The sequence below is a fragment of the Opisthocomus hoazin genome, chromosome 21 (assembly GCF_030867145.1).
Source record: "Opisthocomus hoazin isolate bOpiHoa1 chromosome 21, bOpiHoa1.hap1, whole genome shotgun sequence".
Classification (NCBI taxonomy): domain Eukaryota; kingdom Metazoa; phylum Chordata; class Aves; order Opisthocomiformes; family Opisthocomidae; genus Opisthocomus; species Opisthocomus hoazin.
Genome location: NC_134434.1, coordinates 9895069 through 9920633, shown reverse-complemented (window position 1 = coordinate 9920633; position 25565 = coordinate 9895069). Strand labels below are relative to the sequence as shown.

The 25565-nt window shown below is 40.4% G+C and overlaps 1 protein-coding gene across 3 annotated transcripts in view; it reads left to right on the top strand.

Annotated features, from left to right (window-relative positions):
• The window catches only part of ERN1 (endoplasmic reticulum to nucleus signaling 1), a 37282-nt gene extending 12314 nt beyond the window's left edge, over positions 1 to 24968 (top strand). Inside the window, exons 3-22 of one of the 3 annotated variants that reach the window (XM_075441281.1) lie at positions 9290 to 9323; positions 10321 to 10393; positions 12032 to 12104; positions 13491 to 13613; positions 14451 to 14552; positions 15051 to 15312; positions 15935 to 16013; positions 16790 to 16952; positions 18312 to 18430; positions 18751 to 18942; positions 19568 to 19823; positions 20626 to 20716; positions 21052 to 21241; positions 21578 to 21677; positions 22121 to 22320; positions 22632 to 22779; positions 23224 to 23351; positions 23952 to 24075; positions 24340 to 24407; positions 24648 to 24968. In XM_075441281.1, the coding sequence (XP_075297396.1) occupies positions 9290 to 9323; positions 10321 to 10393; positions 12032 to 12104; positions 13491 to 13613; positions 14451 to 14552; positions 15051 to 15312; positions 15935 to 16013; positions 16790 to 16952; positions 18312 to 18430; positions 18751 to 18942; positions 19568 to 19823; positions 20626 to 20716; positions 21052 to 21241; positions 21578 to 21677; positions 22121 to 22320; positions 22632 to 22779; positions 23224 to 23351; positions 23952 to 24075; positions 24340 to 24407; positions 24648 to 24854 (2732 nt within the window). In that variant the 3' untranslated portion in view covers positions 24855 to 24968. Of the gene's footprint in view, positions 1 to 9289; positions 9324 to 10320; positions 10394 to 12031; positions 12105 to 13490; positions 13614 to 14431; positions 14553 to 15050; positions 15313 to 15934; positions 16014 to 16789; positions 16953 to 18311; positions 18431 to 18750; positions 18943 to 19567; positions 19824 to 20625; positions 20717 to 21051; positions 21242 to 21577; positions 21678 to 22120; positions 22321 to 22631; positions 22780 to 23223; positions 23352 to 23951; positions 24076 to 24339; positions 24408 to 24647 lie in introns of those variants that run through there. The other 2 variants (XM_075441283.1, XM_075441282.1) reach the window with 2 other exon arrangements.
• Positions 24969 to 25565: the final 597 nt, after the last annotated feature.

The window sequence follows — 25565 nt, the reverse complement described above, 5'->3', positions numbered from 1 at the left end:
GAAGTGATAGTAGCATTTTCTCTTCACGTTGGGAAATAAATGAGAAAGCAGGTCAAATGGAAAGGAGACAAAGCGATTGCATCATTCTGTCCTCTGTTTTTAAACCTGATGTTGGTTTAGTAGGTGAACTGAAATGGTAGGAAATGAATTATGCGTATCCAATGTCTGCAGTACAAACCAATTGTTCTTATTTGTGAAGCCATTTATGTTCGAATGCGAATCTACCAGACAAAAACTTATATTTATAAATGAGCAAAGAATGCTTTTGTAGCTCTTCTTGGAGTAAAAAGGAGTGAGCAAGTATTTTCTTGAAGGATCTTGGTTAACAGATGTGGTTACATTTTCTCCCCTCTCTCCTCTTTAAATTTAGACCTCTTCTTTCTCTGAAAAAGCTTGAATTAAAAGAAGTTACCAGCCTCCTCCTTTGTTGTTGCTGTAGGCTACTGCGGTGTTGAGACGCTTACTGTTTTTTGCTTGTCACTCAGCTGACATGGGCATACACTGCATAGTCCTGTCGTAGAAGGACATTATAATTGGCATTTGTTTGCAGCCAAACTTAGTAAGTGGCAAGAAGTTTTTTGAGAAGAAATGAAGGCACTTTGGTAATGAAAAGGAGCCTGGTCAGAGTGTATCGCTCAAGGAACTTCCCTTGTTCAAAAGTTGTTGCAAAACTATTGTTGATACAGTAGAACTGCCAGGCTGGATAATCTAGTTTTATAGGACTGATTTTTTTCTTGCTGTCGCTAACTATGTATTATTCTGCATCTTATGTACATGAGGTGTGTTCAGTTGCTTTTGCAAAGCACTTACTGCCCATTAGTTTATTTCTGTGTAACAGATCAACACACAAGGGTCAATGAAAATTAGTGGTAGTTATTGTTACAAGATGCTTCATCAGTTAACTTAGTTAAATGTACATGGAACAAGGGCCTATACATATAATTGGTGAATTAATTTGTAATTGGAGGGGTTTTATTCATTTTTGCGTAACTGTTTGTGGAAGCCCAGCAAAGATGTGACAATGCTGGAAACCATTAGCCCATAAAAGTCCTTACCATCTCACTGTGCTAAATCCCTGGAGAGATTTAATAGTGCAGAATTTAGTATTCATATTAGTGTATAAACACAGTTGTTAGGTGCGCGTTCTCTGTCAACAATATGCTTGTATTGTTGTAGAGAATTACCCAGTGGGAAGCTGCACGCGTTGCAGGCAGTGTTCTTGCAGGTGCCTTTTTACCCTGATAATCAGACAGTGAACCATGTGTTATAGCTCATGTGCTTTGAGAAGTTGTGGAGGTCACCTGAAGTGCTGCAGAGGCATTCATCAGGAAGAGAACATTTTATAACTGCACTTAAGCAGCAAGGTATTTAACAAAGGGCAACTCATATACATTTTATTTTCATTGGGGAAAAAAACAAGGCACTGTTCATTATCAGGCAGTACTTAAAACAAACATGAAAATCTTGCCATGTGTGGTTTGTTTTAATTCGGCACTGAAGCTTATCTTAGGTGTGCAGAGTAAATGAGCCAGTGGTTATCACCGCAATAATATGTTTGGGTTTCCTGCCTTCATGTAGTGCTGGCGAGAAACGCAGTCTGAATACTTGTGCTCCCTGTAAAGCAGGCAAAAAAATGGGTCAGTAACAGGACTGTCCAGTAGTTCAGAAATAAAGCTGCGTTCCCTGCAGTTACGTGTAGGGAGGTTGTGGGCCTGTTTGTGGAGGGTGCTGAATACCTTCATTTCTTGTTGGCTTCAGTGCGTCCCACTATCTGACAGGTCTCAGGGTTTTCCAGGGGCCCAGTAACTGATGCGGCTCATTCCCTGGGCTTTGGAAAGCTGGAATATGGTTGGAAAGTTTAGAGAAAGAACCCACACTCCTCCTCCCCCCAGATTTCTGGGGCACCTTCGCTCCTGCTGCGGCCCCACAAAAACACATTATATTGAAAGGCACTCACCTGAAAGGGTGTGGAAAGGGTGTGGCGTACATTTAAGATCAGAGACTCAGTAAGGCTCTTGGTGCCATCTCTGAGCAGTAAAAGGAGCTCTCGGCTGTAAGTGACAGTGTGATAGGCTCCCATGTTTTCTGCACTTGCCGCGAGCGAGATACTTAGTAAGCATCCCCTGTAAGTTTACTTAGGATGAAATCTCTTCCCCAAAATTGCTGGAAATGAAACTTCTGTCGTTTCCAATAGATCTCTTTGAAAGGTGCAGGGGTGCAGCACTGTAGGCTTGCTCTTACATGCAGTCAAGAAAGTAGGCAGTGATAGAGATGGTGATGAGAAACCTGTTGGCAAGACGGAATCTGGAGAATGCTTTTCTCCTTAATGTTAGACTTTATACTCACAATTCTGATTTCAGTGTGAGCTTTAAGAATGTGATTTTAAGACTATCCTGTTCCCTCACATCTTTGTAAAAAATGTCCCGTACATCTTTGTTAACTCAAGAGCTTAGGTTAATGGTCATAATATTGAACTTTGAGATGCAAAGAATGCAGTGTTTCAGAGTGTACTCTTGGACAGAGTATTTCTCTGTTCTTCTGACAGTCACTTCTGTGTGTCCTTCTGTACTGTTCAAAGTGATCTCTTTCTTTTCATTCACCAGCTCCTTAAGAGCTTTTCCACTAAGAACTAATTCAAAGTAATCTGCCAGAAGAACATATAATATACGCAGATTTGGGTCTAGATTTAGAGCTTGCAGCAATTTTTGTTATGATCTTCAGTTCTCTGTAGAAATAAAAAAAAAAAAAGAACGGTGGACCACAATCAATTTAAAAGGTTTTGATTTCTGATACCTTAGTCATAACCTCTGGACTTCAGTGGACTAGTCATGATAAGCCAAAGATATAGAGACTGTGCCTATTAATGGCATGCAGTATGTAAATTCTAAAGGGCAAATCTGAGATCTGTAGGTCCTGCTCTGATAACAGTGGTTATTCCTAGGCAAGAAGAAGTATCTTTGTTCATAGATGTAAATGAATAAGGATTGTCAAAACAAAACAATAGTAAACTCTACTGTTTTCAGCAAATTCCAGAGGATAGTTTGTTAGTTTCTCTAACCTCATTTACAGTAATTGCAACGGCAAGTGAGGATGACATGATTTTAAATTGGCCCGTTAGCCCAAATCTTATGGTGGGGCCTCAGGTCAGGAAACCGTTTTTTCCAGCTCATTCCAGTGGGGCAGTGACTTACCCGTTTGCTGTTTCAGAATCTCCCACTTCTTCTTTTCAGTCATTGGTTTTGTATGTTCTGCCTAAGGGCACATTACAGCAATGAAAATGTGCAACTCTGTCTTGTGCATTAAAAAAGAATTGTTTTTTGGGCAAAGTGCAAATGTTGTCTTACCATGTGTTTGTGAAATATGGAGAAAAGTCAAATGCATTATATTTAGCATTATGGTTGGAGTTTCAAAAATTCTATAGATGGCTTTTTTCCATATATGTATGCCAAATACGAGTCAGAATTATTTCAGAATAATCTGAAATGCGTCATATACTTCTGCCCACTGACAAGCAAATGATACAGGCACAAGTATTTTCTGGCCGTGATGCAGCCAGAGCTGTATTTGGACATCTGCCTGCTGCCAGGTCAAAATCTTAATTTCAGGGAGGCGTAACTGAGCCAAATAATTTACTAAATTACTGGACAGTCATTATGTTAGCAGGTTTCTATAACTGCTGTACTTGTGAATAAACTCTTAGAGTTCTAGAATAAATCTTTATAATCTAGGATCAGTGTCCTTTTAATTCCTTTTTTCTTGACACAGTTATTTTACAGATCTTTTTATTAACTTGTAAAAGTGAAAACTTTTCAGTTCTTACAGGATAACGTTTTTGAAGTCTCACCATGACAAGGAGAGGTATCAGCAGTCGTTTTAATGGCATTTGTATTCTACTGATGCCCTTGAACTCCCTGTGCTTGTGGGTGTTAATATGCTTTGCTGAATTAATTTAATGAAGTGCATCAGCGGCAATGATCTGGTAATACACAAGCCAGTGTGTATTGAATTGTAGGATTATAGTGTAGGAATCATTAACATAGTCTGTCTTAGCGGAGGCTGCAGGGAAAACAAACTGGAAACCCATGGAAGTATCTATAGAAAACTTGATCTTCCCTCCAGCACTGGAGATATTTACAGGATGGCATCCTGCTTCCTAACTCACACCCCACCCCTATACTGCATAGTTATTTTGACATCTTTGTTTTTCGAGTGTAGAAAGTGGAAAGCTTTTGGACAGGATATCATACCAGAAGCTTCATGTAGGACATTGCAAGAAGTTGCCTTTTCCTCTGCAACAGGGAATGGAAGCTGAAGGGAGAGGCAGATTTATTTTTATCACAGTTTTATCACATGTTCTCTGTAAAGTTTTTATTCCGATAAAGAATACTTACTGCTTTGTTCAGTGGTCATTATCACTCTTGTTAGTATTGGAACAAATTGGGCCTGTTAGAATGACTTATCTAATTACAGGGAACTGCAGTTCAGGGAAATTTTGAAAGCAGGATTATGTGATTACAGTCTCAGCATGTTAACACTTGAGTGCTGAGCTGTTGAAGAGGAGATAAGGCCTCAGTTCTCTGACTTTTGCAAGAAGTTTTTCCGTTGAACGCATTGTGGAGCAAAAGGTGACTTCAGTTATAAGACGACTCATGCTTTTACTCATTTGTGTTCAAGCATATGAAAACTATTGTGAGACCTGACAACAATAAATTAAACTCAAGATTCTCTTTTATCTCAGAGTGAGTTCTTATTTCAAAACAAACTTTGAAATGAAGTTGGACTGTGTCCCAAACCACATGAAAGTGAATGTGAAGAGTTCATTGTCTGTCTTCAAAGTATCTTCGCAAGAGCTACAACCTTAGTTCAAGATCTTGAAAGTGTTAGGAAAATGAGAGAATTTACATCGCCCCAGTAGCTAAAAATGTAGAGAAATGTCTCTCCACAGCCCAGCATTCCAGGTGGATGGTGCTAGTAGTGAGAGGAGAATTCCTTTCACTTCAGAAAAGAAAATCCCTCATCAGTTTGTGTTCACTCATTGTGAATAGCCTCATGCATGGAAATTAATCAGATATTGATACTAGATGCTTTCTAACAGTTCCTATACAATACTTAAATGTTGCAGGAAGCCATCAGAATAATCAGTGTTTTGGTTCATGTGCCAGTAAGTACTAAAAAAATTTCCTTCTGCTTTGTAATAACATCTTAAACTTTTCCATCTACCTCTTTTTTATCATTGTTAGTAAATCAAATTTCAGTTACTGAGAAAACAAGTACAAGCAGGATTTCTTCAATTCTGATAAAGCACTGTTGATATTGAAGACATGATACTAAAGAAAAGTTTAAGGACTTCCTCATGAGCATGATGCTTCTCTACACCACACATTGAACAGCTTGGAACTTGTCATAAGGCTTTCAGTCATGTATTCTGATATACAAGAGTGCTTCAGAAAAACTCACTACAGAAGTTTGAGACATTCACGGGATTTCTGGCATCGTGTGTTAAGGTGTAGGATGCATTTGTTGATAAAATTGTTGTAAGTGGCATTTTTCCAACAGCTTTCAGAAATAGAAGCCTAGGGGTAAAAGCTTAATGCAAGTAGATATTACATTTATATATGTGTGTGTGTTCTTGCACTGTTATGGTACTACATGGTTGATAAAATAATGCAAAACTTCTCAGACCTTTGAGATAGCTGGAGCAGTGTGGAGCGCTTTTAAAAGTAAATTACCCAGTCTTAGAAAATTAAGTTAAAACAAGTTATTAGTCCAAAAATGCTGTACTGTATTATTATTATTTACTGTGTTTTGAGGGCAGAGAGGGAGATATAGGAAAGCATTGCTAACCAGACTCTTCTGCAAATGTCATGGACAAACCAGGATCAGTTGCTAGAAAACATAATCTGCCTGTTGAAATTTCCTGTAATTGTTCAGATTTTCCTGAGCATTCATTGAAAAAAACCCGAAATACTGATATGTTTGAGGAAATCACATTCTGTCCTGTTCTACTGTAGAGTGTGTGTTGTGTTATGTCTGTAACAGTGCAGTTAGAAAATATGGAACTTGATTCAGATAGTGCTAGTTTTATATGATGATTTCATGTAACAACTTCATACCTCCATTTAATTCAGAGAATAAGCAGTCCTTTTATTAAAATTAAATTTAAAAGTTTCTGAAGATAATTTGGACAAGAAACTATTTTTTGTACTTTGCCTCAGCTGACTAGAAAGTTATTTTAAAGAAGATCTGCATTACAATGTATATGCAGTCAGTCATCACTTCAGAAACAAGTTGTGCAGCTTTGTTATCACTAATGATGATTTGAGGAGATGTTTGTAGATAGGACAAAGTGGCGCAAGCACTGTTGGGGGAGATTGCTGTTGTCTAGCAACAGTCATCATCACCACAGGTGACAGGTTATTTTTTACCAAGTAAGACACTCTCAGTGTAATCAGTTCATCAAGACACTTGCAAAATTTATTTGGCTTTTGCCAAATGCTTGTAGCATTTGCATTAAATCTTACTTCAACTGAGACAGGTGCCATTTTCTGCTGATTGATGCTGCTGTTTCTTTCAGAAAACTGTGAGAGTTTCCCTTCCCGTGAGGCATTTATGATTATAAAAACTCTCCCGTATGGTCTTTAATGTCTCTTTCTTCTTTTAGTTCGTTTCACCTAGACTTAGGGATACACTGAGTGTATAAACTTGATGTCTGTTTGCTTTTAGTAGTTCACCCTAGCAGTTCAGGTCCAGGGTTGAACCATGTTATATACTGGTCATCCAGTGTTTTTTTCTTGCTTGCTTTTCTTTAGTAATGGAGAGATGGTGTTGTAAGTCACCACGTGTTGCATTAGATATCGCAAAGCTCATGGAATAATTGAAGCAAACACTGAGAAATAATGGGCATATAATCAACTGTGAATTTGGAGCAGAGCGGTCCCTCCCAACATATCCTGAGACCAGTTTCTTCACACAAAGGATAGAAATGAATTGCTTGATGTAGTTAAGTAAAGGTCTGACTAAGCAGCATGGTCTGTAGAGACAGATACATAACAATGAATCACTTAGCTCCTTTGTTTGAATGTTAATTATTTTTAGGGCCTCTTGATGTGTGCTTGGGTTCTCAATAAATTAAATAGGGTTTATGATATGATGTGGAGCTCTACACTTATATAGCATTCCCATCTTACATCAATGAACAGTGGTAATAGTGATAATTCATCATTAAGAGAAAAATTGCTGGAGATAGGTACTCTTGCTATATGTCTTCTATGACTATATCTATGACTATATGCCAGTGCCTAGGACTGTTAAGAGCACCAGCTCTTAACATTATCTTAACCTTATCTCAGCATTTTTGCTGCCCTGTGTGTAAGGCTCTGAGTATAAGATAACGTGACCGGGCTGTGTCTGTGCCCTCCACTGGGTTTCCTCCCAGATCCAGCAAACAGCTCTGCAGGGTCCTTGCATTAGAGGGAATTCGTTGTGAGGGAGGGAGGCTGTGTTTGACGCTGTGCTTGCCAGTGTGGGAGATACCAGTGCAGTGCTGAGCAGCCATGTGATGGGGGAAATGGGTAACGCGTGAGGTTGACAGATCTGCCCGCTGAGCAGTGAGTTTGCTAGGCATAGTATGAGTCAGTGCTTGAGTAGAGCACTGCTCCCTCTCCAGTTAATTGGGTTGTTCACAGAAGCTTAATATGCTTTTGAGTAGAGTATTCTGACAGCTTTGAGGATCTATCTGGAACATTTTTTAGGCCTAAAGAGAAAAAAAAACCCAACGTAGTTCTGTTTTGAACAAAGCAGCTCTGAGAGTATTTACTATTGTAAAAAGAAATTGGTGAAAATAAAAATAGCTTTACTGTTATTCCTCAGATTGTGCTTTCTTTCTGTCTCTGATATTATATGTGTATCTTTTGGTGACTACTGTTTTCAGAAGCATTGCTGCTAGAGATCTGTTTGGGTAGGGGTTTTCTTGTGTTTTTTTAATCTGTTAGATAAAAATGAAGAGACATGCACCTAGGCTGTCATCATCAAACCCAGCAGTTCGTGTGGTACCAATGCAGAGTGGTAGACATTGTAAGACCCGTGTAATGAACCCTGAATTTCTTGTTCTTGTGTTGCTGAGCTCTGTGAATACCACAGTACAGAGCTCTGTGAATACCACAGTACACTCAAGCTGTCCAGAATCAGTGCCAGTTTCCTGGTCAAAGGCTTGAAAAACATTATTGGTTTTGTTCTTATTTCCTTCCTGTAGCATCCTGATGTTTGCATCGAGGCAGAACAGGTGAAAAAACAGTATTTGTTTGCTTGGTCATCTTTCATCTGCTTATTCTAGTGTAATGGTTTGATTTCTCCTGCAGAAGTGAGGATACGTTGCATCCTCTTGACTTCTGAGTTACTTTCTGCCGGTATACCCATAAAGAAGCACACACATTAGTCTTGGAAATTGTAGAGTGTGTCTTACAAATCTGAGAACTTTTGTGGGTTTGGCATGAGGATTGAAAATCCCATGATTCAGGATTTTTTTTAGGCCTCAGACAGTAATTTTGAGGATAACATCACCTTACATTAAAATTATTGTTCTTAATTTACCTCTTAAATATGTAAGGATTTAGATGTATCATTGTCAGGTTTTATTTTGTAACTTCTGTGAGATTGTTTCCAAAGCTTTTGATTTTTATGTAATGTGGATTCTTGGATAAATTTTAGTGGGGAGATTATTTAAGTGAAAAATTGGGTTTGAGGTGATTTTATATAGCCCTTGGCAGACTTCTGTTTATCTTTCCAGTGACATGATGATCACGGAGGTTTTACCTTGGAGTAGGAAGTGGGACTAGGTTTTTTTCTGACTTGTGTCGGAGTCTTGCTCTGAAGTCATTGGCAGTCTTCCCGTTCGTTTCAGTAGGTGTAGCACTAGGCTTTCAGTTTGTGTGTTGCATTTTAAATTAAGTGTTGAGAAGTCTTTAAGCAGAAGGAGAAAAGTTAAGATATAATACAGTGCTGCTGTCTTCTCTGACTCTGCTCCCAGGAGTAGCTGGGGAGTAGTGTGGACAAAACTGAGCAAAGAACTTCAGAAGGTTTAAAACCTCTCAGGTGCTTTGTACTTTCCCATTTTACAAACCTGGTTTCACAACCAAACCGGACATTGTTGAGGCTGCTGAGACGGCCCCTTTCAACCTCTCTGCATCAGCCTTTCAAAAAGGAGCAAGTTGTTGCAGGCCTGACTTAATCCTCTATCTAGTGAGTTCAAGGAATTGAATTGCCAATATAATGACTTTTTCTGTTTATGCAGATCCTGTACTCCAGGTGCCAATACATGTGGAAGAGTAAGTGTGTTTCCTTTATCTCATTTACTGCTTGCTCGATTTCACTAATGTCTTGAAATTTGGTTTAATTTGGACCAAAACTATCTGTGTTCTAGAACAGTTGCATATGTTGTGTAAGTCAGCTTAATGTGATTTGGAGAGCAGATGCAGAAAGGATATAATCAGCTACATACAATTCTCTTATTTGTAGCACTAAGAAGAAATACCCTGTCTGCAGACTGCTCTCTCAAGCTCTTGCTCAAGTTTAGAGATCAAGTGTGCTAACTGTGCCACAGCCTTAACTGAGGAGCTTTAAAAATGCCAGAGACAGCTAGGGAGTGATCTCTGGGTCTTATTCTCTTCCAATAAAAGACTAAAAATAGTGGAGCATAGGAAACTCCAGCCACCACCACTATCAGAATCTTCAAATGAAACCTTCAAGCTGTTACTTCAGAGTAGTTCCTCCAGCATAGCAATCTCACATTTACCTAGAAAATCTGGGGCTTTAACTTTATGTCTCTGAAGTCGGTGGTAACATCTTTTCTTTTATGTGGTTTGTTTTAGATGTTGGGTTTTTGTTTTGGTTTGTTTTTTTTGTAGTTTGGGTGAGGGATGCCTTTGCCTCGCACATTTACTTAGTTCTGGCAACTCTTATTGTTCCTTGCCTTCCTTATGCTCTCTGGTTTGGTTTATTTGTTCGATTTGTTTTTAATTCTGTGGCACTTTAAAAGCATATAGATCTTGTTTAAAAGCTTTCACCCAAGTGATTGCCTGCCACGTTTGGATCTTTGGATTTTCTAATGTATTAGTAACCTTATGTTAGATCAGTTCTGAAACTTATTTATAATTTTTATTTTCACAGTTAATAAATGAAACTTCAAGAAATGGATAATACAAAGTAAAAAATGTAATGTCAGATGAACTTCTCTGTAAATCCAGTACTGACCATAGTTGTTTTCCAGTTCTTTGAGAAGCACAGTACGCTTTTTAGCATTTATAATTGCTGCTTAAATCCTAGGCCAGCATTTCTTCCAGACCCAAATGATGGCAGTTTATATACGCTTGGTGGCAAGAATAGTGAAGGCTTGACCGTAAGTATATTTTTTAAATTCTCCAGTCTGATAATTTTTGGAAAAGTGCTCTAATCAGATAAAGGATAAGATCCTAGTGGAACGTTCTGCTTTCTTGACAGTACTGTGAAGTTTTGCAGGCTTCTGTTACGTTTAATGGAAGTGCACTAGATTCTTGGAAAACCTTGATCAGAGTAGCCAAAAACCAGTGTCCGTTGCCTGTGCCAATGTTAGGATACAGGTTTTCGCCACAACAGTGCCCTACGTTGTGTTGCTAGCACCTTTGCAGAGTGAAAACATACTTTATTTTATTAGAGCAGAAAGTCGCCACCTTTCTTGTGATCATCGGTAAATAATTTTTATTTGAAAATATCAACAACACATATGTTTTGTCCACTTGTGCTATTTTTCTGCATTGTGCTAAAATAATGATGATGACGACAAATAAAATTTATGTGCTATTATCCAAATACTGAGTAATCTCTGTACAATTTGATGGGGAAGGTGTACCCAGAATAATGCAAATCAGATATGTCACTTTTACCCAAATACTTAATTTTCTAAAACCATCTGCCAAAAGGCAGAATTAATATATGTTCTGTGCTGACACCTTTGGAAGATGTCGTTTGAAGATTCAGTAAGCAGACAAAAATGCTGAACCTTTTCAAAATAGTCACCAATCCACATAACTCTCAGATACTCGCTAACATTTGACTTCTATTTTTGATAAAACTTTGTGGTGATACTCACATAAAATTTTTTGCTTCCCACAAGTTTCTTTTCTCTGGAAACTGCTCTGATTTCACTTGAGAATGTTAATATTATTAAATATTTTAGTATTTACTCAGCACTCCCCCTGCCCCCCAGTACAGCCAGATCAGAACTTGCAAAATGATTCTTGGTTCTTTTCCCAGGTGAATCCAGGAAGGAACAATCTAGTTGAATCTATTCCTTTATTCTGTTCATCTCCTCTCTTTTTGAATTAGAGTAATTTAATTTCTGTTTAGGATCACTATTATGTAAGTTTAAAGCAAGAGTGGAGTAACTCTAGCATATTTACGTAATCTTGACAAAGGCCTGATCTTTATTGTTGGTGCACCTTGTCTGTTACTCTTCCGACCTCATCCCAATAAAAGTCTCTTAAAACTCGGTACGGATCGTCACCCATTCTGTAAGTGCAATACAGGCTTGGCAGAATCTCGAGAACTCTTCAGTCGGAGATTCGTGGTTTGCCCTCTCAACAGTTTCATTTGTGTGAAGATATCTGGCGTTTATAAATGTGACTGTACGGTCCTGTGGAGAAGCATTTTATACTCGTTATAGGTGAGACAGTTAAACCATGGTATGTTGAAGCCCAGACAGTTTATATGGTAGACCTTAGAACCACAGAGCCTTGGCCTCCTAACCTCTGGGCTGCAAGTAGTTCTCCCATTCTAGATGCATTTGTTCGGTCTGAGACAGACTTCTCTCTGGTCTGGGTTTGCAGAGCAGGGCCCTGACTTGGAATTTTGAGTTCTCGGGCACTGCAATAATACAAACAAGCAATAAAAACCTGTCATTTGAGACTTTGGAAGTTTTCTGACCACCCTTTTCTGCGAACAAATGTGAAGACTATCACAGCAATGTGAATAAGCTTTTATTGTTGTTTTTTTTCCCTAGAAACTTCCATTTACTATCCCAGAGCTGGTGCAGGCATCTCCCTGTCGCAGTTCAGATGGGATCCTGTACATGGGTGAGCCCAAATTTAATCTCTTTTAGATTGAAATGTGTTCAGCGACTACAAAATGTAGACTCCCAGACAGATTACATGGAAATATGCTTTATTTTGGGTATTAATTACAGTTTTTCACAAACCTTTCTGATTGCAGAAGATCTAATTAATATAGAATTCAATTACTGTATGAAGATTTAAAAGCAACTACTTTTGCTGAAGGAGAAAATAGCTGTTCTAAGCAGTGAATAGCATGTATGGGGTTTTTTGGTTTCTTGAGATGCTATCTTGCAACAAAATGTGACTTCTACTTAAAGACTTCTTACGCTTACAAATGTCATTGACTGCCTGACAATTATATTTAAATACAAAATCACACTGCAGCATGGCTAGACATCCTCCATTATCTGAGACACCGTCAGTTCATTTATACTACAAATAATAACGAATTTATGGCTCACTGTCCTGACTCATTCTAATTGCAGATGGATTTGGGAGGAGAAAGGGAGAAGGAAGGACAGATACTACTTATCACAACAGTGAAGTGTTTGAAGGATCAGGATGAACTTGATATTGGCTTTTTAATCTTCTGAAGGCCCAACACCTACTTCTGGTTCTCCACTTTGCATCTTTCCAGTAAAGGAGTGAAAAGTGTTTATTTGAAGCTTCTAAACACAACACATACGTGTTAGTGTCAAAGAAATATTTAAGGTCGTGGCTCACATAGTCTTGAATGGCCTGTAGTGATAGGACAAGGGGTGATGGCTTCAAGCTGAAAGAGGGGAGATTTAGATCAGATATAAGGAAGAAATTCTTCACTCTGAGGGTGGTGAGGCCCTGGCCAAGGCTGCCCAGAGAAACTGTGGCTGCTCCCTCCCTGGCAGTGCTCAAGGCCAGGCTGGATGCGATTTTGAGCAGCCTGGGCTGGTGGACGGGGTCCCTGCCCGTGGCAGGGGAGCTGGAATGAGGTGATCTGTAAGGTTTCTTCCAACCCAAACCAGTCTGTGATTCTATGTTAGGATTACAGTCCTTAATCAATTTGAAATGTAGACTCACAATTTTTTTCCACCTACTGTCCTTCAACATTAGCACTTCAGTGTCCTCTTCTGCTAGCTTACAGGATCTTCTACCCTCAGAACTCTGTTAGATATTATCAGCGTGAAAAAAATAATTGAGCCAATAGTACTTACCATTCTAAGTATTGTATTTAGTTTTTCTTGTCAATATTTGGGGTTGGCCAGTAGTGCTAAAGGATGAAACTGAGCCTGACTATGAGAAAATGTTTTATTAAAAATGCTCTATTCATGCTAAGTTCATGAGCCTACTAAAGAAAAACGAAGAATGAAAAGCCTGATGTAAGTGCAGTTTTCCAGCTGAATTGTAATGTGGCTTAAATTGTGATTTCAGGTAAAAAGCAGGATATTTGGTACGTGATTGACCTTATGACTGGGGAGAAACAGCAAACCTTGACTTCCTCTTTTGCGGAAAGTCTTTGCCCATCCACATCCCTCCTGTATCTTGGGAGAACAGGTCATATGCTTTTTTTTCTGCAGCTTAGAAGAAAATTTGTTGTTGTCATTGTTTTTAAAGTTCAGGATCGTAACAAATGACTGTGTGATCAGTTAGGTTTTCAAGTTTATTTCTTAGAAAAACTTCTGTAAATTATGATTTTAGACTGTACACAGGAAAATTATTAACTCTTTATGGCAGCAGAAAGATACTGTTTTTCTTAACTTCGGCAGTAGGCATGGTCTGTTTTTCTTGTGACTGAGTGGCTTTCATATTCTGTTTAACAGTGCGTTCCAGTAGCAGCTGTGAACCCAAGCTTGCTTTGTAAGACACAGCTTTTATAAAAACCGTTTAAAGAAAATGGAGATATAGCGTATCTAGTGAAATTACAAATGTAGTATTCTATATAACTGTTAAAATTAGTCCAATACCATATAGGTGTTAATTAGTAAAGAGGAGTAAGTGTTACAGACTTGTTCTTTAACCTCTATATTAATGTGTTCTTTAAGCGTGATAGTTCAGTTAGAGAACACGGTATGGTGAATTTCAGAATGCCAGGTTTGGAAATGTGTAAGTTAAACAAAGTACATCAGAAGCAGCTGTGCAGTAAAATCAAAATGTTGGTAACGTGGGGAGTAACTGCAGGGCTTGCTCCGAGGTTCCCGTAGATCGGTGTATGAGTGGATCGGGTGTTATCTTTAGCAACAGCTATGAAATGTTTATCAGGAGTGTTGGGAAAATGAAATGCAGAGAGCAGTGAGTGGTGTGTGGTGTTTCAAAGAGTGTCTCAGATTTGAGATGATTGATTCTATTCTCTCATAGGTTTTTTTGCTTCACAGACTGTATATTTTTTAACAGAGTACACGATCACAATGTATGACACGAAGAAGAAGGAGCTGCGATGGAATGCCACCTATTTTGATTATGCAGCTACACTGCCTGATGAAGATCTAAAATACAGTAAGAATTTAATTGCTGTCTTTTTTGTCTTTTTCCCCACATACCAGCTGTGGATTTTGCATACAGGCAATAATATCCTGATTTTTTTTTCTATAATTAATAGGTCAAGCTGTCTGTCTGATTTCTGTACAGTTGATGTGCATATGTCAGTTTTTATCCTTTACAGGCCGTAATACCTAGAGCCTGTTAGGTAGCTTCAGGCAAATTTGAATCTAAGAAGGTACAGCTCTTGAAGATACAGCTCTTTAAAATTTATTGAAAAAAGGCACGAGAGGAAGCAAAGCTAAACTTGGTGCAAACTCACAAAAAGCTTTTGCATTGCAACTGAACTTTTATCAACGTAATTCTGACAACTGATTTGCTGGTCTGCTGTTCTTTTGCAATGTAAGGTGTAATGGACTCCACAGTTAACGTAAGGCTTCAACTGTTAGTATGTGTTATTAAAATTGCATGTCTGTCAGCAGTCCAGATAATCTCCTGTGTATTTGTGTATTGTAGAAATGTCCCACTTCGTGTCTAATGGAGACGGACTGGTGGTGACCGTAGACAGTGAGTCTGGGGACGTACTGTGGATTCAGAATTACGCTTCTCCTGTGGTAGCGTTTTACATCTGGCAACGTGAAGGATTACGGAAGGTTATGCACACTAACGTGGGGATAGAAACTCTGCGGTACTTGACATTCATGTCTGGGGAGGTTGGACACATTACCAAGTGGAAATACCCTTTCCCAAAGGAAACGGAGACCAAGAGCAAACTGACGTGAGCATGAAATTCCTGTTCTTCTCACTGTCTGTTTGACAGAGCTTTCTCATTAAAAAATTATTTATATACATTCAGTTAAGGATTGTTCTACAAGTTTCAAAATGTTGAAAAGAGTACATAAAAGCAGCTCTAGTTCTCCAGACGTTATTTTATATCGTATTCGATCTTTTACTGTCAAAAGGCAGACAAAAAAAAAAGATTATAAACGTAGGAAATGTATATTTATAACTTTTATCAGATGTTCTGTGTGAATAGATTCTTACAATGTGGAATGGAATTGGTTTGTATAATGTCAGTCCTTTCACATTATAAAAAATGTACATAGCATTCGGGTAAATACCAGTCATTGAATAATGCAGAAATAGGGCATGAGTTACGTCAAATGAGTAATTGTGATGTGAGTAATCAACTAATAATGCTTTCATAATTAAAAAGAGTGGCTTCATAGTACAGGAGTACTTAAAACCATTTTACAAAGCCAGGCTTTTCACGAGATAAATACTGGTGATTTGGGAAACTGATGCATTAGTTCTGCAGGACTGTGTTGCCAAGGTTTTAGCTGAGATGGTAAAACATCCATTTGTTTAGTTCTTTCTAACACTTACCATTTTTTTTCCAGACCAACTCTGTATGTAGGGAAATACTCCACAAGTTTGTATGCATCGCCGTCAATGGTGCATGAAGGAGTGACTGTTGTGGTAAGTTGGGAGCTGCAAGAGTGGAAGGACACTTGCTGAAAAATGCCTTTGTGGAATTAGTTCTGTCCTGGGTTTAGAAAAACTGTTGAAATGGAAACATACATAAAAATATTTTTTAAAAAAAGATAACTTTGCCATAGTAAAGTGGGAAAGGGATCCGATTAAAGTAGAAAATAAAACACCGAAGGCTGTACACCTACAGAAATGTGGTTTTAAATTGCAGATTGCTATCAGGAAATGCATAGCAAATTAAATATTTCATGAAACAATTAGCAGTAAGCCTTAGAATGCATGACCATATTTTAGGAATCATTTCAAATGCTGCAAAGAAGTAACTGTAGCTCATCAGGAGCGGTGCCAAGCAAGCTTAGCAGGAGTGGACTAGAGGTTGCTATGCAGTGTTGTTGGTGCATTGTGGTTAACGTCAGAATTGGTGGTTTGTTCATCAAAATAAAAATAGATAGGAAACTGCTTCGTAGTTTTGTTTTGCTCACGCTGTGGCTGTCCAGGTAGGAAATAAAGATCCTGTTTAACTTTGCTAAAAAAAGAGAGAGTAATCTCATCTCCTAGGCAACCTGTAACTTGGAAGGTCTAATGTCCAAGGTTGTTGAAGCAGTTGCTGAGGGCATAATGGCAGCGTTTACTTACAGTGACTTTGCTGCCAGTAATTTTTGCTTACCCACCAATTCTGACCTTCATGTTTTTATTTAGTTGCTTATATAAATTTTAGAGGGACACATTGCATCCTTAATTGTAACAATAATCTCTCTCTCTAGCCCCGTGGCAGTGCCATACCCTTACTAGAGGGTCCAAAAACAGAAGGAGTCACAATTGAAGACAATGGCGAGTGTGTTATCACCCCCAGTACTGACGTAAAGTTTTCAGGCAGACTGAAAGAAAAGAACAAACTCCACTACTGGAACGACTGGCTGCTGATAGGTACGCGCTCGGCCCTGGGCCGCCGCTCGTGCAGGGTAGCATTGCCATCTGGAGGACAGTTCCAGTCCAAACCTCAGAGCTGTTTTTGAGCTGCTGTAACTCCATCACAATGACTGCCTAAACTCAGGCAGTAATTACTGAATCCTAGTAATCGTTTCTAATGTGTCCTCATTGGTGTATGAATTAATGACGTTATGTATATGGATGCATACTGTTTTTTCCAAGGCCTCTGCTTTATTCAGTGCATAGGATGGAAAGTTCTTAGCTCAGTATGTGGAAAGTTTTTTATTGTTTATTTGCCCCCTCCTTCAGAGAGGGTTATAGGTAATTTATTATTTACTGTAAATATTGTATTCTGGTTCCTTTGGATTTTTTTACTGTGCATAATGTTACTTTAATTCTGATGATATGGATCAGACGGTCATGTTTTCCCCATTGTACAAATGGAGGATTAAGGCACAGAGGCTGAAGAACATATTACTACAGCGTCAGCCTGTCCTGTGTGTCCCAACTCCCAGAACTTTGGAATTGACTTTTCAAGACATTTACAATTTTGCTTGCAAATGAAGAAGTCTGAAGTTCAGTTATAAGTGATGCACGCTTATAATTAAGTGATATATGCCATAGGATCTCCGTGGTAGGGACAGTGTGTAACTTTCGGCTTCTATAACTGCCGCCTTTCTCTTCCTGTGATCCCTTTCTCTGTTAACACCGTCCCACTCTTGCAACACGTCAAGCGGCTCCCTGGAAAGAGTTCGTATTCCTCTGCAAACCTCTGCGCTGAATGACCTGTGCCCTCAGTTTTTTCTCTTCTTTTTCTTTCCTGCTCTTTACATGAGCAGGAGTATTCCTCTGTCTACTCCAGCTGCAAAAGCTGGGAGCACAGTAGCATCTCCCTCTTCTCGCTTACTTGGCTTCCCTGAGCCAAAGGAGTCTGAAGAGCAGTTGTAGCTGAGTGCTGGGTCGAGTCGTGCTTCCTTCTTCTGCAGTGTGATCCATTCCCTTCAGAACCATTTCATATCTGGAACATGAGCTCTGCCTCAAGGCCACATCACAAAGCAAAACTACCTTGAGAGTGAGCCAGCCAGGAGGCACAGTGTGCGTTCCTCTAACAGTCACAAACCAAATCCACAGCCAGTGCTTGAGCACAGAGTTCTTTGGGAGTGTGATCCCTATACCTGTGACTGTTAGGGAAGAACAGAGGGGAAAAATGTTTTCATTTGACCTTTTGTTCTGTAATATTCTCAAGCCTTTTGTAAATCAACTTTATATATGCTCTTCAGCAAAGATGCTGAAATAAAGGATATCTTTCCTAAAAAGGGACAACTTTTTATTTCAACAAATGTGTTTTATTTAAAGGGCACCACGAAACGCCATTATCTGCCCCTACAAAGATCCTGGAGAAATTCCCAAGCAACTTACCTAAGAGGCCTGAAAACGTGATTCCTGCTGACTCTGATAAAGCCACTATTGAAGAGGTTTGTGACGAAAATTATCATCTTGCTGGATGATTGGAGAATGTAAAGGAGTAGAAGTTAGGGAAAGACTCAGAAGAAAAGCTACATGGAATTACTTTCCAGTTTTTGGGTTGGATTTTCATGTACTTAGCACGTAGAATCACTAGTATGATGATGTGTCATTCCTTATTTCAGAATTAGGGCCTTCTGCTGCTATGTTTTTCCTGCATGACTTTGGTAGGATTAGAAATTATTAAAAATTATTTAGCAGAAGGGCTAGCGTATAAATGCTCCATTACCCATGAAGATATTGAGCTAACAGAGCTTTCTGTGCCTCTTAGGTTATTGACATAGTTGAAGGTCCCTCAACAGAAGTGCCTACTGTCATTCCAAAGGATATTGAGGAGAAACCTGCTCGGCCTGTCGCTCGGCCAGAGGCTCCTGTGGACTCCATGTTGAAAGACATGGCCACGATCATTCTCAGCACTTTCCTGCTTGTGGGCTGGGTGGCTTTTATCATCACTTATCCAATGGTAATGCTGACTTAGCTTGATGTGCTTTTGAGTTTTGGGAGTCAGTATCATGTTACAGCCCAAAAAATGATACAGGAGTTAGAAAGTAACGCACTACAGGGTTTGTTTTTTTTCCCCTCCTCACAGATGTGCAGGGGGTAGCAAAGGCTGCAAATTTGACCTAACAGTGATTTCTCTGGGCATACGTGCCAACTGTGGAGATTTTTTTTTTTTTCCATCCCACCAGTTCTGTTTTTTGTATGTGTTACTCTTTTCATGGACCTGATCTTAACACCACTGGCTTCACTCCTTTCTTCCTCACCTGAACCACTGTCAGGTTTTCCAGCTTTTGGATCAAAGCCTTTATCCTTTTGTGGTTGAAAGACACCTAGTCAGCCTAGTAACGGTTACCTTTTGCAGTGTTAAACCAGCCAGTGGGATTTCTCAGCTTTGCAATGGAAGTTCAGAATGAAATTGAAAGCGTGTGAGTGAAAATTCCCCAGCCTGCTTGGTTGATAGTGTCATAACAAGAGAGTTTCCCTCCCACCTTTTGGATGTGGCTGCCCCAATAGCTATAGAGTTCCCTTTTGTGATGTGATGGTAAGAAACTTCACTCCACTTATGGAACTGAGGTCCTTTCTCACAGAGTGTACATCAGCAGCAACAGAGGCAGCATCAGCTGGAAGAGAAGATCCAGCTCTTGCAGCAGCAGAAGCTGCCCTTTCATGCTCCCAGTGACCTACCTCCAGAAGCAGATTTCTTGGACATCTCATATGGACGGGCAGAGAGCTCAGCTACCAGCACACCAAATGTGTCTCCCAGAGCATCAAACCATTCTGCATATTCCAGCATCTCCACATCTGATGTTGGGAGCTGCCTCTCCACTGAGCAAGAAGAGGGAGGTAAAGTTGATCACAGGGTCTTCTGTTGTGAGTCTCTGTGTTTCTCCAGTCTGTACGGTGATACAGCACAATTAAAATACTTGATGATACTTCTTAGATCAGAAAGCTGAAAAGGACCATCATTCTCATGTAGTCTGACAACTTGCAAAACGCTGTGCAGGTGTGTCATGCCCTGACTTTGAGCAGGATTATTTGCTTTAGCAAAACATCCAGTTTTTCCCCAAACTGCTGTCTGAGGGACTACGTTGTCCATGGCAGTACCTTCTTATAACCTTTAGCCATTCTAGGGAGTGCTTCATTTAAATAAAAATAAACATTATGATGATTAACTGGAGTCGAGAAATAAGGATTATGCAGTGCAGCCTGACTTCCTGCCAGATCTTCCTGTGCGTTGTTTTGCCCTTCAGAAGCTGATCAGGGGAACTGCGAGTAAACCCACTTCCATCACTGTCAGTCAGCATTTCCTAAATTCAACGAGGCATTGATGAAACTTTCTAGAGTTTGTCTGCTGAGAACCACTGGTCTCTTACACTGTGCTGAGACGTGATCTTTCCAGACCGTATGTCAGGTGTCATGTACAGAGTGTGTTTGACTCTGTGTGTTGGAGTATTGGATTACCAGAGAGTATTTGCCTACTCGGCGTGAGTACTGAAATGCAGGTGTTTATTTGTTTTGGTCATCTGTGTTGTTAATTTAAACATGAGCAAAAAGACTTTTCCGCACTGTCCCAGAAGGATGAGCAGTTGTACAAGGCTGACTTGACCCATCCCAAACCAGTCCTTGTTTCTTGTTTTTTATTCAGATGAAGATGCAAACAGAGTGATGGTTGGCAAGATTTCCTTTAATCCAAAAGATGTATTGGGACATGGAGCTGAAGGGACAATAGTTTACAGGTAGAAGACAACATGTGCATTCAGCATTAAATAGACCAATGAATGTCTTAATTGTATTATTTAAAGAAAAAACCCACACATATCTAATATGAACAGAAATGAAACTTTTGAAAAAGTATTTTACGTGTATCTGGAATATTTTCGTGCAGTGTTTTTTCACTAGTAAAAACTACTTTACTTGGCTTAGAAATGTTTAATGACCAGATGTATCTGTTTGCAGCATGAGAAATGCTTTAATATGCCTCTGTAAAATGTCTTCTGTTGTCACTTGCTTTGTACGTGCTTTGTCTACAGCGACTGTAAAAGGTTGATGTGGTTTTGCTTCCTGTCTGTAGGGGCACATTTGATAACCGTGATGTTGCAGTGAAAAGAATTCTTCCTGAGTGCTTCAGCTTTGCAGACCGTGAAGTACAGTTGCTGCGAGAGTCAGATGAGCATCCTAATGTGATCCGCTATTTCTGCACGGAGAAGGACCGGCAGTTTCAGTACATAGCCATTGAGCTGTGCGCTGCCACGTTACAGGAGGTGATGGGTCACTTGCAAACCTACAGCATTTGTGAAAGTCTTCATCCTCCCCTTCCTACCATCCAGACTTTGAAGACCCTCCACTCTTCCACTCTTGCTTCTGGAGTACAGTGCTATATAGATTCTAGCTCTGGATGACATTTGAGAGATCATCACCTTCAGCCAAAAAAAAAAAAAAAAAAAGCTCTTTCATGTGTGTTACCAGCTAGCACAGTTTACCCAGTCTAACCTTTCTGGGGGCGGCGAAGGGGATATTTTATTTTATTACTATTTGTGCAGAGGGTAACGATAGTCAGTGTTGTGGCTGAATCTTCTGGTTTTTATTGTAACTTACAGTATGTTGAGCAGAAGGCCTTCAGTCACCATGGCTTACAACCCATCACTCTCCTGCAACAGACGACATCTGGTCTTGCTTACCTGCACTCCCTTAGTATTGGTAAGAATGCCTCTTGTTTCAGGATTGGATCTGGTACATTTTCTTAACTAAAAAAAAGAAGAGAAACTGGTCTGGTGCTGGGAGCCTGTGTATTAAGTCCCAGAAGAGAGAGTTGTAGAAGCTCCACCTCATGCCGGCAGCAGTAGTGTCTGTCCTTTGATACTGGCCTTGTCCCTGTACCACGCTGCTGCTGCACTGGCGCAGTAAAGCTAGTCATCACCATTTGTTCAGGGCACTGCATTTTTTGGATAGAACTCATATAAAACATGACTAGTGGTGATGGAATACAAAAGTGATGAGCCTCTACTGAAGACAATAGTTTGAGATTGGGACTTTGATCTAATGAATGGTGGTTCAGCCTCATGAAAATCTTACAATTTTACACTGAAAATTTACAAACATTGTTGGGATTGCCTGGAGTGGATAAGTGGGTGTTATGATAGTCCACAGGGACCTGAAGCCCCATAACATCCTCATCTCGATGCCTAACGCCCATGGGAAGGTGAAAGCTATGATTTCAGACTTCGGCCTGTGCAAGAAGCTGGCAGTGGGCAGGCACAGCTTTAGCCGTCGCTCGGGTGTGCCAGGCACCGAAGGGTGGATTGCCCCAGAGATGCTGAGTGAAGACTGCAAAGAGAACCCTGTAAGTCTTCATCCTTCCATCAGACCCTGCCCTTGGGAGAAGGCAGCACACCCAGCAGGTGCACATTGTTTCCATCAGAACTTAGGATGTGCAGTACTTGATGCCTGGGCATTCACTGAGTCAGGATAGTTGGGTTGGAAGGGACCTTTAAACATCATCTAGTCCAACCGCACATTCGTGCCGGCTTGCAGATGAGTATGTGATTCTGAAAAATTTTCTTCTGCTCTTAGATGCGAAATAACCACCCTGTGATGATCAAAGTCTTCAGGGGAAAAAATGTGTTATTGCTATTAAAGGTTGTTTATTTGCAGACATATACCGTGGACATCTTTTCAGCTGGCTGTGTCTTTTATTACGTGGTATCTGAAGGCAGCCACCCCTTTGGCAAATCTCTGCAGCGGCAAGCCAACATTCTGCTGGGTGCATACAGCCTGGAGTCTTTAAGTGCAGGGAGGCACGGTAAGAGAAGCGCATGGTAAACATAAAGCGCTACAGAGTTGAGTGAACTCTCTGTGGGTGTTAAAATACCAACAGAAATGACAGAACTGTGACCCATAGTGATTCCCAGCCTGGCTGTGGTGAAAGCTGTGCTCCGACAGTACTCCTGAAGTAAAGCTCCTAACGTTCTTAGAGTTAGTACCCCAAAGCAACCCTGGCATACAGAATTTGGGACTCTGCAAGCTTGACTTTCATGTATTTAAAGGGTAGGAAAGAGCTGAACTTTGGTGGTGTTAATCCCGCTGATGCAACACTACTGAGTGTTTCATCTGTGAGGGCAGTGCTTGAGCTCATGGGGCTGGTGTTCAGGATCATGTGGGAGGAAGCAGAGAACGTAACGATTTTCCAAAGTACAAAACCTTAGATTTCCCTGCAGCCTAAAACTTACCACCCTTTTGCTTGCAGAAGACATAGTTGCTCATGATTTAATAGAGCAAATGATAAACATGGACCCTCAGAAACGACCGTCTGCCAGCTGTGTGCTGAAACACCCATTCTTTTGGAGTTTAGAAAAGCAGCTCCAATTTTTTCAGGTTTGTGTTGACCTTTTCAATCCTTTCAGTTCTAAGGACTCCTGTAGACTTTCTTCAAATCTCGAATTCAGTCTCTCCTAGCTTTGTGGATGTTTGAGGCGATAGAATCCACAACCTTACTGTGACGAAGGAAGAAGCAAAGTTGTCATACCTAGGCGGTATCTCTTAAGGAACTGGCGTAGTCTTACAGAGATCTTTTATAGCGGGGGCTAGAACGTGATGTTGTCAACACTGGAGTGAGGAAAGGCTCTAGCAGCTATGGTAGCAAAGTGGGAGAAGATGTTGCCAGGCAGGTTTTCAAGAACAGGGTAGCCCGCTGTAGTGAATATGCATCCTTACTCCTGATGCGGGCTGGGAACTGGCTGAGGACCTGAAGTTCTCCCCGGCCTTACCTTCTACTCAGTGATAAAAAGGCTTTGGCAGGCGGGGAAACAACTCATCATCTCAGAAACTTCTGTATCCCACTGCACTTTGTCATGGAGTGAAGTAGAACCATAACTCTGTTATCAGGCCAGGCTGTAATGGGCCAGAAGCAGCAATTTAAAATTGTTAGGAAAAGGTTGGAAATAAAACTAGGAATAACCTGAATGTCTCTTCCAGGATGTTAGTGACCGGATAGAGAAAGAATCTTTAGATGGTCCAATAGTCAAGCAATTGGAAAGAGGCGGAAGAGAAGTGGTGAAAATGGACTGGAGAGAGCACATCACGGTTCCTCTTCAGACAGGTAACGGATGGTGTTTTATCGGTGTGGGAAGGAGTTACGTGCTGCTGTTCCCAGTTTGCTGGGTCAGGAAAGTAAGGATTACAGTGTCTCAGTTTTGGCGCGTGACCTTTACTTGTCAGCAAGGTATTTATTCAAATTAAAGTACTGTTTATGTATTGAAACACAACTAAAGGATATGTGACTAGGCACAGGTACTGTGCTTTTGAGACCAGCAACTAAAACTGCATCAAAACACAAAAAGAAATCTTGTCATTTCTTTTGCAGATCTTCGAAAATTCAGATCGTATAAAGGAGGCTCAGTACGGGATCTTCTGAGGGCAATGAGAAATAAGGTAAAGGACTTCTTTCCGTAAGCACCACGCATACTGTGACTGTGGTTCTGCTTCCATCTGCTGTTCGTTGCCAGTCTGTCTATCTTACCCTGGTTTAGGTATCGAGCCCCTCTATGATAGACTAATACGAGGTTACTTTGTCCAGGAAAACGCATCGTCTACAGACGGCTCCATTGAAAAGAAGGGGCTTGAACACGTCCCCTCTCCCTGAGCTTTGCCCTGTTCTTTTTTCCTCTACAGAAGCACCATTACAGAGAACTGCCTCCCGACGTGCAGGAGACCCTGGGCTCCATCCCAGATGATTTTGTATGTTACTTTACAGCTCGTTTCCCTCAGCTGCTCCTACATACCTACAGCGCTATGCGTATCTGCTGCCAAGAAAGACTGTTTCAGCATTACTATCATCAGGACTCTGCTGAGCGGAGCCTTGCAGGAGACGCTGTTTGAGAGGAGAGGGATGCAGCTTTCTTCTCTGGGACCAACATGCCAAGCACAGGGCTGTGAAACAGGCCTACCTTTGGCAGGGAAAAGTGGGATCAAAGAGCTGAATTCTTTCGCTTTGAAGAAACAAAGCTTCCAAAAGTGCCTTGTACCTCTGCCTGCACTGGATGGGGAGATGGTAGGAGCCCGCGGAGCGAGTGGTAACTTCAGAAAGCAATGAACCCTGGTGACGGAGTTGCTCCGAGGCAGTTTTCAAGACAGTGAAAATGGAGAGCAAAAGCTGGGTATAACCGTCACCCAATATCCCTGTACTGTACGTGATTTTAGAACTGATGTGTTTTACTACAGAGAATCAAAATGCTGATTGAAATCATACAATTACTAGGGACTGGGATCTGCAAAAGGAGCCTTTTAGTTGTAGCAAATCATCAGAACCTGCCATTGCACTGCTGCTGCATTACACGCTAGGCACACCACGGTGATTGTAAAGGGAATCATTTATGATTACCCAAAAAACAGTAGAGACAGTGCAATTTCTGTTTGATCAGTACTACCCTGGAAAATCAGTCCCTCATACTTGAGCAGATACAATGAAGTTCTAAAAAAATACTGACTTAAAAAATCAGGTAAGGGTTTACCTACTTTGAAAATAAGCCTCATTGTTTAAATATCAACCAGTATTCACAGAAGAGCTTGAACAGTCCTTGACTTCACTCA